The 12,590-nt window shown below is 34.0% G+C and overlaps 1 protein-coding gene across 5 annotated transcripts; it reads left to right on the forward strand.

Annotated features, from left to right (window-relative positions):
* On the forward strand, positions 3,623-12,590 carry LOC105164168 (YTH domain-containing protein 1). 5 transcript variants are annotated; one of them, XM_011082768.2, is made up of 9 exons: positions 3,623-3,758; positions 5,190-5,333; positions 6,310-6,539; positions 6,727-6,978; positions 7,057-7,133; positions 7,233-7,596; positions 10,901-10,957; positions 12,140-12,201; positions 12,289-12,590. In XM_011082768.2, exons 2-9 carry the CDS (start codon positions 5,267-5,269, stop codon positions 12,338-12,340), a joined length of 1,161 nt encoding a protein of 386 aa, XP_011081070.1. In that variant the 5' UTR covers positions 3,623-3,758; positions 5,190-5,266; the 3' UTR covers positions 12,341-12,590. The 5 variants fall into 5 exon arrangements, with proteins under 5 accessions (XP_011081070.1, XP_011081069.1, XP_011081068.1 ...); XM_011082767.2 differs by lacking the exon at positions 3,623-3,758 and adding an exon at positions 3,784-3,826 and having other exon boundaries at positions 5,225-5,333; XM_011082766.2 differs by lacking the exon at positions 3,623-3,758 and adding an exon at positions 3,804-3,858 and having other exon boundaries at positions 5,225-5,333.

The raw sequence follows: 12,590 nt of genomic DNA on the forward strand, positions 1-12,590 counted from the left end.
AAAACAAACACCCCCTAAGAACTATATTTACTCGGCCGCATGAACTATTTTATCCAAGTCAATCAAGTCGGCTACACAATGATTTGGTTCGTCACATGTGTTGGATTAAGTAAACTAACTTGTCACATTGTCGTATAAAAAGTTATATGATTCAATTTCAGATTGAGCTCTAAAAATTGAATATGAATTTCATCCCCAAAGACGATTTCGAAGTTCAAAAGGCAAATTATTCAGGGTAAATTATATTGACTTTCAGATTAGATTAAATTACACAAACACTCTCTATCTTTTATAAAATTAGCTACACTTTTTGAAAGGTGTTAGTATAATGTTTTTTTGAAAGAGTGTTTGTGTAAGTTTTGCATTTAAATAAGAGGTGTAGCTGTAATTACAACTATAAACTCAGAGATATAGCTGTAATTTTATAAAAATAAGGGGTGTTTGTGTATTTTGACTTTACCTCAGGGGGTACTAATGCAATTTATCCTATAGATTATATATTTTCTATTATGAGGTGGAACCCCGACTCAACCCTTTCCATTTGTCATTCCTAGGTAAATAAGATAATAGGGTCAAAACCTATTATGCAGATGCACACTCTATCATAGAGTGAGATAAAAAAACCACGCACATTAAGTAAAATCGAACTTATAATGTTATATCTGTTCATCAAATTTCAACCCCAACCACTAAATCAAGACCTTATCATTACAATTTATCTTACTTTCCTGACCAGCAAAAATTACTAATGTTGAATTCTTTAGCATTTTTTATTCAATCACTTCCTCAATTATACAATCAATTTAAAACTTAAAGTGTATATTTTTTTAAGTTTTGATACTCTCAATCACATAATTGGATGATATCTCACATCAAACCTGTAACCTACTTTGTCTAAATCCAACGATGCCTCATTTAGCCTTTTCATTTGGAAAGTCCTCCATAACTGGATACCAGTGGACAGCAGACTCAAACAAAAGGGCATCTCTTTGGCCTCTAGATGTGTTTGTTGTTTGAAGGAGGAGGAGACTATCCCTCACCTTTTCCTTCATAACAAGGTTTCCCTTGAAGTTTGGAACTTCTTTGCCTCGAAATTTCAACTCAACATTCCAATCACAGACAATTTTTTCATGATCCTGCAAGCCTGGAGAAGCAATATTTCTAATCAACTTCACATCAGAGATATTCTTCCCCCGTTGATCATTTGGTACATTTGGATTTGCAGGAATCCAGCCATATTTGAGGGGGCTCCTTTCAAAGCTAATCGTATCATCTCTCAAACCGTCAATTATCTTCATCTTCTCGGTAAAACCAACCTCATGAGAACTATACACTGGAGAGGGGACAGATCTGTTGCTTCTCTTCTTAAAATTTCCCTCCCGCCTCATACGATATCATCCAAAATCTCTATTGTTAAGTGGATTAAGCCAGATAGGGGATGATTCAAATTGAACACAGATGGGGCCTCAAAAGGAAATCCAGGTGTGGCAGGAGCAGGTGGAATCATCAGAAATCATCTTGGTCAGGCCGTCTTTGCATTCCAGGAACACCTTGGGCTCAGCTCCAACACTGCAGCTGAGTTAAAATATATACAGAGGTGTTAAATTGTGCATTGATAGCAACATTAGAAAAATTTGGGTTGAAACTGATGCCAACATTGCCATCAAGCTCATTTCGTCTCCCCCCCAAGGGCCATGGCACCTTCAAAATTTGCTGCAACAAATTAGAGAACTTCTGTCCCAAACTAAGTTCAAGATATCACACATTTTTAGAGAGGGTAACCAAGTGGCCGATTACTTTGCTAACCAAGCATGTTTCAATCAACATCTCAGCATTCTATCCCCTGATAATATCACAGGTATTCCTAAAGGTTTGATTAGACTTGACGCATGCTCCTTCCCTGCTATTAGAAGTAGAAGTTCTAGCACCTTTAATTTCAGTTAAATTTTTGGTTTTCCAATTAGGGGTACTTCATTACTGTTGTTTCTTTGCTGATACGTGTTGTGACCAACGTCTCTATGGAAACCTTTGGCCTATTACTTCTGTTGTTTGCCTTTGTCTATTTGCTTGTTGTTATATCTTTTGTAGGTTTTTTGAACTCCTTCCACAGGTTTAAAGGCTGCCAGTCATACAAACTTGATCTCCGCGTTAATACTAATGTTCATTATTTATCCTTTTGGAACATTACACACTCTGGTTTGGCCTTCTTGTACAGATTTATTTGCAGGTGTTGTGCGATTCATGATGTGGTGGGATAACAAAAAGCTTTTTGACTCGCCATAGTTTTACTAGTACACCTGTCTTTTGTTGTAAGGGAGTAGTATTCCTCGTTCATTGTTGCTCTATTTGTAAGGGGGTAGTACTCCTTGTTTATGGCTTTGCTAGAAATTTTAGGGAGGTAACTCTCCCCGCTGTAAGTATTTTGTGAATTTTAATATAGAAGGACTGGGGACTCCGAAAAGTTCCCCCCACCTCTAGGTGGTTTTAATTGAAAAAAAAAAAAAAAAGTAGGGAGAATCATTAATCTTATTTATTTATTTTTTAAGATTTTATCAACAAAATTAATTCCTCAAATTTTATCTATTTTTTTTTATCATTTGAAATGAAATCAACTCATTGTTGTGACATTTTAAACTCTCACCTCTTTGTAAATGAGGGTTTAGTTTAGTTGGTAAAAGTGAAACTAAAATTTTATGATCAAAAGGTCATGAGTTCGACTCTCATCAATATATGGATATTAATATATTTTAATAGTAATTGTTGATATACTGTAATAGTAATTATTAGTTAATTATACATATTTGATATTAGTAATTTACGTATATTTAATTGTTTATCATTAAAATTAATCTCGCTTCTGTATGATATTTTTCAAGTTATTCGCTGTCGTAACAGCTTTAATAACAATGATCTACATATACTTCAAGAAATTATAACAAATACTTATTCATTCAGGAAATTCAATTAAATTTTTTAATATTAATTGATTCAATATTTTTTTTAGCATTGCATCAATTCATTTAACTATAAAAAATTACAGTAATTTATATAAAATGAGACAAATATTTACATAAAATTATATAAATACCCACACATTCGATGGGATTAAACTTACATTAGAAAAAATATGATTTTCTGCTACGGATAATTACTATAGTCAAAGAAAAAAACCGTGGCAAATACAAAATCAAACACGGCTTCATAATGGCCATTAGCCGTTGTTTTTGTAAGTATGACCAATATATTAGCCATGTTCAAAACCATGGCAAATATTTTGTCCATGGCTAAAATACATGGCGAATATTAATTAATCGTGGTAAAAATTTAAGTTGTTGTTTTAGTTTTGTTTAACGTAGTTAATAGATTTACCATGATTTTTAATCCATTGTCATTTTATATAATGTAAAGAAAACTCAATTTTTTGTACTATTATGACATCGAACTTGCTCATAAGACCACAACCTCGTATCAAACATTAGACTATGACATTATAGATGATTCAGAAAAAAGTATACATTATAAAATTTGAGAACTTTCTTGATTTTTTGTTGGATAAAATAATTTTATTTTTAGAGTTTCTTGAGTTTTTTCCTTTTCCTTTTATTTTCCCCCCAAATAAAATAGAATTAGAGAAAGTAGTTTGCAGATGAATTGTTTGGGTAAAATAGCTAGGGCAGATCTTATCAAAACTCTTCAGTCACTACATTCGCCCGTTTCTCTGTCTAGATTACTTACCCTCTCTCTCTCTCTACGCTAAGGTACGTCGCTACTTGTCTCCTTTCCCCCTTTTCAAAATTTTCCGCTCTATCTCTGTCGCATAAATGTCGTAAGTCGAAGTTGTGATTACGAGCAGACGATGTAGGCGTTTATGTTTTGTAGTTGTGTGTATGTGCGTACGTGGTTCTATTTTATTTATTTCGGTTAGCATTTTCAGTTTTCCTGAGGGTGTATAGTGGCTGGGAGTAGTTTCTGTTTACTGTCTTGTTGTGGGGCTTCCGAGCGGTAATTAATTGTTGTGTGAATGTTACTGAAAATGGGACTTCGCAAATATGGTAATTTTGAGTTTATTCAGTTTGATTTTTTTTCTGCATGTTGAGATTTCTAAGTCGAGGTGGTGAATTGGATGGATGGCAATTAATTTGTTTTTGTTAGTGGGCGGTTACTTCCTTTTTTGGGAATGATATGTTGACTGGGAGAGAGTGAAGCAACATTTTCGAAGAATGAAAAATAATTTTGGCAAAGGCGTGATACACATAGATGAGGCAGCAGACGTATTTTCCAGAATGAGAAAATTTCAGAGTGAGAATGGAAGGAATGAAGTTTTGAGACTGTCGGGGAAATTGAAAAAAATAAAAAGAACTCTGTGGTTGTAAAAGGGTACAAGGAAAAAGATGGTTTAAAGATAGAGGAACAAGATAGGTTTATATTATTGTAAGGAAATTTATCTATAAAATTAGTGGGGAGAAGATGCAAGTGAAGGTATATTTTGGTAAATTTTGAGTTTTATGCGTATCATTTTTGATTAGGTGTTTTCTTGTTTATTATAGGACTTTGAAATTCGTGACTTTTACATCCATAATTTTATGTTTGTTTTAGTTAAATGAATGTGTAATTGCGTGGGAGCAAGGTTGAGCTTACATAAAAGCAACTGAGAGGAAAACAGAATATGTACTTGTGAATATTTTAGATTTCTTTTTGGGAAGTGTTCACTAATTATCACTCTAAGTCTCTGATGATAGCATCTTTAGTCTGTGTATTGAGTCCGTATTCCACAAACAATGTTGGTGCATAATGGCAAGGATGTGTCTCATGAAACATCTCTGTTTTACAATTCTGGAGATATAAAACGCATGAGCATGTGAAGCAAAAGTTGCTATATACCTCTTTATTTGTTTTCAGCTTGGAACATAGTTCCCAACTTGAACAGATTTATGCTTTGTTATCGTGCTAAAACTCGATAGTTTCAACTGCATTTTTTCGCTTGCATTCTGATATTACTGCATTGAAACCTGCTTGCATTATTTCCTAGTCTTATTGGCTCCCTACTTAGTTCCCTGGTAAGGGGTTTTGTGGTAGAAATGGTTACCTACACATTTGCTTGTATGTTCAATTTGTATTTTTTAGGTTTTATTTTCAGTTTTCTTTTACTTGGTTGGTTGGAGTTTGTTGTTCTGAGTAAAACTTTGTAGGTCTCATATGATTTGCCTCTGTTCTGCCTCCGTAGTGTAAGGGCTACCAAGGCACGTGGTCTGACATTGCTAAAGAAATGGCATCTCTAGTTGAGTCATCAGTATCTGAATGCCAAAAAAACATGACGAACGTGCATGATTCAGGTAAAAATGTATCTTTTTCTTTCTCTTCATCAACTTGTGGTCTCAAGTACCGCATTCTAGATGTAATTTATTTTTACACTTTCAAACTCATGAATCATCGGTTTTCCGAGTTTATAGTTATTTGGCAATAAACATAGACTTTCAGAAAAACAAGAAAAGCTTGATCTACTAGCACCGCCTCTTTTACTTCTGGTACAAATATTGTATGCTGTAGTTTCAGTAATTGACTTGTTTCTATAAGTGTTATAGACTGTTTGCTTCAGAGTCCTTATGAGAGGGTCTAGCAGTCATACCAGCAGAGTAAAGTGGGCTAAAAATAAGAAAAAACAGATGCACGTAGCATTGAAGGTTATTAGTTGCTTCATGATCTTAGATCTTTTATTTATTTTCAATAGCAAAGCAGGAGGTTAGTCGAATTAGAAGTTTGAGTCAATACACTTGAAGACATAATTCTGGTCTGCTGTTAAATTGGTGTGGAAAGTCAAGTTAATTGCTTCAAGTTAGTTGTATATGGCCAACTTAAGGTGGTTGGATCTCCATTTCAGACTTTCTTTGTATATAGCTGCTGTTATTCTCCACAATCTATCTACTACATATAAAGTATCAGTTCTTCAGTTCACATTGATCTTCCTGCATATCTGAACTGTTGATTTGTTATTTCGTTTCTCAAAACAACTGCATTTTCCAACTCTAACACATTGCATTAAGAAGTCCAAAACTTAATCTTGTTTCTGAGTTCTTGCTTGGAATGTGGTGCTTTCTACATGTAATTGTTAACTGGGATTTAAAATGAATTCGTCCTTCCCTGTTTAGTTTATAATGGGATGAATAAACAATTCTTTTCTTTTATTTTCTCTTTTGTGGGAGTTGCAAGGACATGATTTTGTTGTGATTAACATGTTCAATTTAGTTTTTATTCATAATTCATGAGTTATTAGATGGCCTTTCTAAATAAAATATCTGGAATACTTTGTAGTGAGTCCAAGGGATAGATCAAATGAGGAAACATGTCGATCAGGGGCAGACGAGCAAGTGCATTCTTGTGACCGGGTGGGAACGTCAAGTGAAATGAAGAAGGATAAATTGAATAACACAAGATATTTTATTATCAAGAGCTTGAATCACCAAAATATCCAATTGTCAATAAAGAAGGGAATTTGGGCAACTCAAGTAATGAATGAGCCCATTCTTGAAGAAGCCTTTCAAGTAACATTTCTTCTTTGCTTATTCATGTAATATGATTATTAGCGACTTTGTGGACCTTAATGTATTGTTATGGGCATGGGCTAGATGACTATGCTACCGTCTAGACTCTAGAGTGCTAGAGTGATTTCCACCTAAAAATTGGCAAGAAAATGAACACACAGATAACACGACTTAAGTTATTATGCAGAATTCTGGCAAGGTAATTCTTATCTTTAGCGTCAACATGAGTGGATTCTTTCAAGGATATGCTCAAATGATGTCTTCCGTTAGTTGGAGAAGGGACAACATTTGGAGTCAAGGAAGTGGGAAAAATAATCCTTGGGGACGCAGTTTTAAAGTGAAATGGCTACGCCTGCATGACTTGCCTTTTCAGAGGACTCTTCATCTAAAAAATCCATGGAACGACTTCAAACCTGTCAAAATCAGTAGAGACTGTCAGGTATTTGCTATCCCATTGAAGAGCTTCTGATGTATGGTTATTAGTACGTAAAAGTATGACCAGGTATTTATTTGCCAGGAATTGCCGGCGGATATTGGTGAGGCTCTTTGTGAGCTTCTTGATGAAGGGAATGATATGCACCTTAACTTGAAAACGTATTTTTCAATCATTTATCAATATGTAATGTGTTCTTCTGCATATTAATTAGTTTTCTTCTCTTTTCTCATTTTTATTGTACAAATTATTGGATGAAGGGATGAAATCTCTGGGGATGATTTTTCAGCAAGAAAACCTTATATAGAGCCATTCCATTCTGTACAAGATGAGGATTTTAATGTGCCTCCAATGCATATGACACCTGTGCTTTATCCATCTTTACTGTATCAACATCAAGCTGAAGCAAGTAGATTTCAGTTCCCTCACCAGAGAGCAGGCCTAATGTTTAATAATTCCTCAAATGTCCCTGGGGCATCAAAAGTAAAACAGTCAAGACATTGTCTAGTAGATGGAAGCTCAGCTAACAGGACTGATAATTCTTCTCGAACTAATAATTGGGGCATGTCAGCGGAGGCTAGCCCCCTTATTGGCACTTTCACAGACGATGACATACTGGAAATGGTATTGGTGTCTCATTTTAAGCTCTATAGTGAAATACCATTTTGATGCATTAGACATTGACGCATTGTATTTGTCATTTGGGAATTACTTCAAAACTTAAGTTTTATATATGGTGAAGTAAGTAGAAGTTTGCAAATTAAATGTTATTGTTTCCTTTGGGTCATGTGTTGATTGGTCTGCTGCAGATCTTGCTCTTAACTTGCAAAATGTTCTGTGCTTTTTATCGCCCCCCCCCCCCAATGTTCACTACCAGAATATCTATTTGTCAAAATATCTTTTTATTTTAGCAGTTGGTCCTTGTTTCATTCTCTATAGAACTACTTTCGCTACCACAGCATGCTCTCCTATTGTTTTGCCGAATGGCAATGGTTTTGAGTTGACACTCGACCACGTTGGGGGTTTTGATACCAGAATATCTATTTGTCAAAATATCTTTTTATTTTAGCAGTTGGTCCTTGTTTCATTCTCTATAGAACTACTTTCGCTACCACAGCATGCTCTCCTATTGTTTTGCCGAATGGCAATGGTTTTGAGTTGACACTCGACCACGTTGGGGGTTTTGACCAAATTTATTATTATATTTCTGTGGTAAATACACTTAAAATGCTTGTAGTATGCCTATAATCACATTCATCCCTTGAAGTATATAGTAGGTAACAAAAACTCTCTTGAAGAAAAGATGTGACATTGACCTAAACAGAAAATACACCCCCTGAGATGTGTGCTATCACATTCACTCCCTTGCAAGCTGATCTGAGTGGTCTTTTTGAAGTTATATCTAAAAATAGATATCATTTAAAATTTGTGATTTTTGTAATTAATATAGAAATGTAGAGAAACTCCATAAGCTGACGTCATATTTTCATATGATTTTTGAAAACTTCACATAACATGTGTTTTAAATTGTAATATATCCACAACTTTCTGTATAATTTTTCTAGAAAAATAGGTTGGTTGGTTGTAAATTTTGAGCACTTATAGCATAAATATAAAAATGTGTATATTTTTATATGTAAAGGCAATTGTATATCATAGTGCCATAGGCATTATTTCATATATATTGTACTTATATTATTTTGTGTATATCAATACTTAAAGTAATTATATATGCTGGTCAAGTGATCTGTAACCTTTATATTATTTTTTTAATAATTGTGCAGAACTATTTCGAACTTACATAGGTGCCTAAAAACATATGGAAACCTGAATATATGATTATTCTATAAGAATATTCCAGATTTTTGTAAATAACTTAAGTATGGTATATTTTAAATAAATATTCATGTAAATAATATAATACGTAATTTTTATATAACATAAAATTTTATTTGTAGTTTATACCATATATTACACATTATCTACTTTTCTTGCATGAACAAATTTACTCTGTAAAAATAGTTGCATAGATTTTGTTTCCTTACATATTTCCATGTTATATGATTCATAAAAGAACTATAAGTTTTAAGTGTTACTTTCAAAAAAAATTTAAAAGAAAATTCAAATTCACTATAGGTTGTTTTTAGAGGGTGTTTCCATGGAACATACTTTGAGTCATAAAGAGGAGGGTGCTTTGGTCTTACAAATTTTGGTCAATCACAATGCATTTCTTCAGAGTCTTTTTTGAACCTTTTAAACCTCATTGGGGTGAATAGGACTTTGATGTGTAAACTATATTTAACCCTATTCTTGTCCTTTTATTCTCATTTTTATGTCCTGAAACTGATAAGCTAGAGAGAGAGAACATCTTCCCTTGCTGCCCGCTAAATATTTAGGAAGTCGACAAAATGCTGATAATGTAAAAGAGGGATTATGGTTCCCAGTAGTGCTTGTTTGTTTTCTTCTTAACCCAATCACATGGATGACCACTTTTGTAGGACATATTGTAATATTTATGTAGCTCCATGAAACTTTATCCATCATTGCATTTGATATTTAAGAAGAGATACATATGATATTGTACCATGTGCGCCCATGTGTCTAATGCATAGTAACATGAAGTTGAGTGATACCTCCTTGTTGATCAGTCCCAGTTCAGAAAATGGCTTTATTTCAGTAAGATATTTGAGAACAGGAGATAATTCTCAATGGTTTGTGCTATGAAGAAATCATGCATTGGTATGGTCTTGATGTTATGCTTTATTGTCTTCATATATGGTTTGCAATAATTGTAGTGTCTACGCATGGTTTTTCCAAATATATCTTTTCATGGATTATTAGAAAATAAAGTGAAAACTTTCAAGTAAAATACAAATGTGTCTGGTTTTATAATTGTTTCAACTAGAATAGACTTGAAAAGACTTAATCAACCTCATCAGGTCAAGCAATGTTCCTTAGGATACTTGGCAAACAAGAGCAAATTGATGATGGTTGACATGATTTGTGGCATATTAATGTCCATGTTAATTTCTGAGTGCAGTAAGAAAGATATATTACCGAGCATGCAAATTGAATGGTTTTTTCAACCTTTTTTCAGTTAAGGTGGAATTTTTTTTTTTGATCGATAGTTTATCACTTTTGTTATGTCATTGTGTGCCAGGTATTATTCTTTTCCTGATGAGTAACTCTTTAGCTGTGTATGGCCAAATCTAGGACCCCATTTATGCTTCAATCAGCGATTATCACCATGTATATTAATTATTTGCAGAATGATATTTACAACTATATTTTCTAGTATATTGAATATTGACTCAAGCACTACCATTTAGTTGACATGTCAAAGTGTTGTGCATATTTTGCTCAGTCAAATGTAAGAATTCCAATCCTCAAGTTCCTTAACTGATTCTCTTAGAGAAATGACGATGTTTGACCAAAGTGGTAACAGAAGCTAAGCATTTTGAAATAGGACTGTTATTTTTTATGATCAATTGGGTAGTTATCATTCTTATGGATTCTTGTGTAATTTGATTGATACTCGAATTAAAGTTGTTTATTTGAACTTTCCCTTTATAACGAATGTTGAACCTATACAGAAGCATCCAATGATGTGGATTGCTGCATATGATGGTGCAAATAGGAAACTCAGTTCATTAATCTTTTCCTCAGAACTGGCACAATGATTTTTTCTTATCCTCTGATCTATTTCTGAAGTTTGAGAATGTAGCAGTTCTTTGAAATCTTCATAAACCTGTCAATGAAACTTATGCTACTTGCTTCTAATTTGTGTGGTATCCTTATTTGAGAGATGTCTACTTTGATTTATTTTATATATCTAATTTTTGTCCTTGAGTTGATCATTATACCCTGCATTAAGGATTTTGGATGAAAGTTCTCCTGCTGATGATTGCATCTTCATTTCATGATGCAGACATATGAAGAATACCTGGAAGCTCATACTCGAGGCAGCAGAAGATTACACCACTCTGTTAGTATTACTATTTAGTACTGTTACTATCATGTAAATTGTTGGTTTTATGCACTAAACAACTGTGGAACATATGCTACCATTTAAAAGTTTGGTATTGCATAATCTTGAATTTATCCTTCTCATCTGGGAACCAGGATATATTGTGTTCTCTAGCTTTTGATGACATATATAGTTCCTTTATAGGAATCTGTTTCTGGAAGTGGTTGTTTTTAGGATCTCTTTTCCTCAAGTTCATTGCACTTTGTTCAAATTATTTGTGGGATTTTGAATACATGAGCCTTGATCTTGTTGCATGTCCACTAGTAAAGTGCCTCTATAGTTGATAATGTGGAATCAAAGGTTGGAACTAGCAATGTAGTGAAACAAAGATTAGAAGCTGGTAACATAGGTTGTTTCTCACTGAACACTATGTGTTGAACCTAAGATGGCCTCAAGATCTGCATTATAGCTTATTTAAGTGCTTTCAGTATTGAAACTATCCTCTCTTATATGGAATAGGAGCCATTCTTTTAGCTGGAGTTCGGGTGAAACTCAATCGAGATATAGAAATCTTGCGAACTGTGTCATACGGGTATTCAGGAGCAGAACTATTAAGGCTCTTAAGTGTCATTGCGATCCGAGGAAAGATTTGCAAAAAATGGTTTTTTGGCATTTTCAGAAATATATATCTTGTTTCCATACATAATGTTAGAATTTTTTTTTTTTTTTTTTTGTAACGATTCTCTTGCAAATTAGTAGGATGAACCATGCTCAATAGTCTGATAGTTGTCCTTAATAGAGCTAAAGGTCATTAACCTTTAATTTAAAAATTATACATGTACTTTTCCCCATCTGCATACAGTATAAACAACAATAGATTTAAGAAGTGAGGCACACATTAGTTCATGGTTGTGTGAGAATACCACAAGTAAATAGATGGCTGATTGGCATGACTGTTGCAGTCTGATGGATGCCATAGCCTACAATTTCTTAACAAATTTAGGAATGACCCTTTCTTCAAGGGATGTAATGGCTTGGGTACAAAATAGTACTTCTACTGTCACTGGATATTTCCAACTGACTTTCTGAAGGCCAATATTTAGTTAATATGGATATATTGCATTAATGCCATACTCAAAATCTTATTTCGGGAGATTTATGTTCGAGCTGACTAAGTTACTTGAGATTGATGCTTCTCAGGCTGCTGGGCGGTCCACGAGCTTGCAGAAGTCTTCATCTAGTAAAGAACGTTCTGATGATTCGTAAGTAAAATCACATTCCGTCTGTCACACACATATAATCTGATGAATGAAGGAGAAGGCGTATAACTTAATGATTGTATTCAACAGGCATTCAGCCAGCAGTTCAAAGAAAAGGACTTACCGCCAGTCACTTGAATGAATGAATGCTTCTCCATCCAAATGGAAGGGCTTTCATAAATTTGTTGATGAAGTTTGTATTGTATCATGAGCTGGTGTGGTTTCATTTCTCCACCAAGCGGCAGCTTAGAACTTCTTAACTGTTGAACACTTTTGAGCCCTGAAACTTGGAGTTGATGCTTAATTCTTGTATTCTTGTTGTACGTGTAGTATACTTCATGACATGTACCCATTAGTTTCCTCATTGTGGGTGGCTATGAACTTGTACATAA

This window comes from Sesamum indicum, linkage group LG6 (genome assembly GCF_000512975.1).
Source record: "Sesamum indicum cultivar Zhongzhi No. 13 linkage group LG6, S_indicum_v1.0, whole genome shotgun sequence".
Classification (NCBI taxonomy): domain Eukaryota; kingdom Viridiplantae; phylum Streptophyta; class Magnoliopsida; order Lamiales; family Pedaliaceae; genus Sesamum; species Sesamum indicum.

What these genes read in the sequence shown, in the direction of transcription:
- LOC105164168 (XM_011082764.2), top strand. An exon ending in GACGAACGTGCATGATTCAG is followed by an intron (nt 5,334 to 6,309) that starts GTAAAAATGTAT and finishes AATACTTTGTAG; the next exon opens with TGAGTCCAAGGGATAGATCA. An exon ending in TTCTTGAAGAAGCCTTTCAA is followed by an intron (nt 6,540 to 6,726) that starts GTAACATTTCTT and finishes GTTATTATGCAG; the next exon opens with AATTCTGGCAAGGTAATTCT.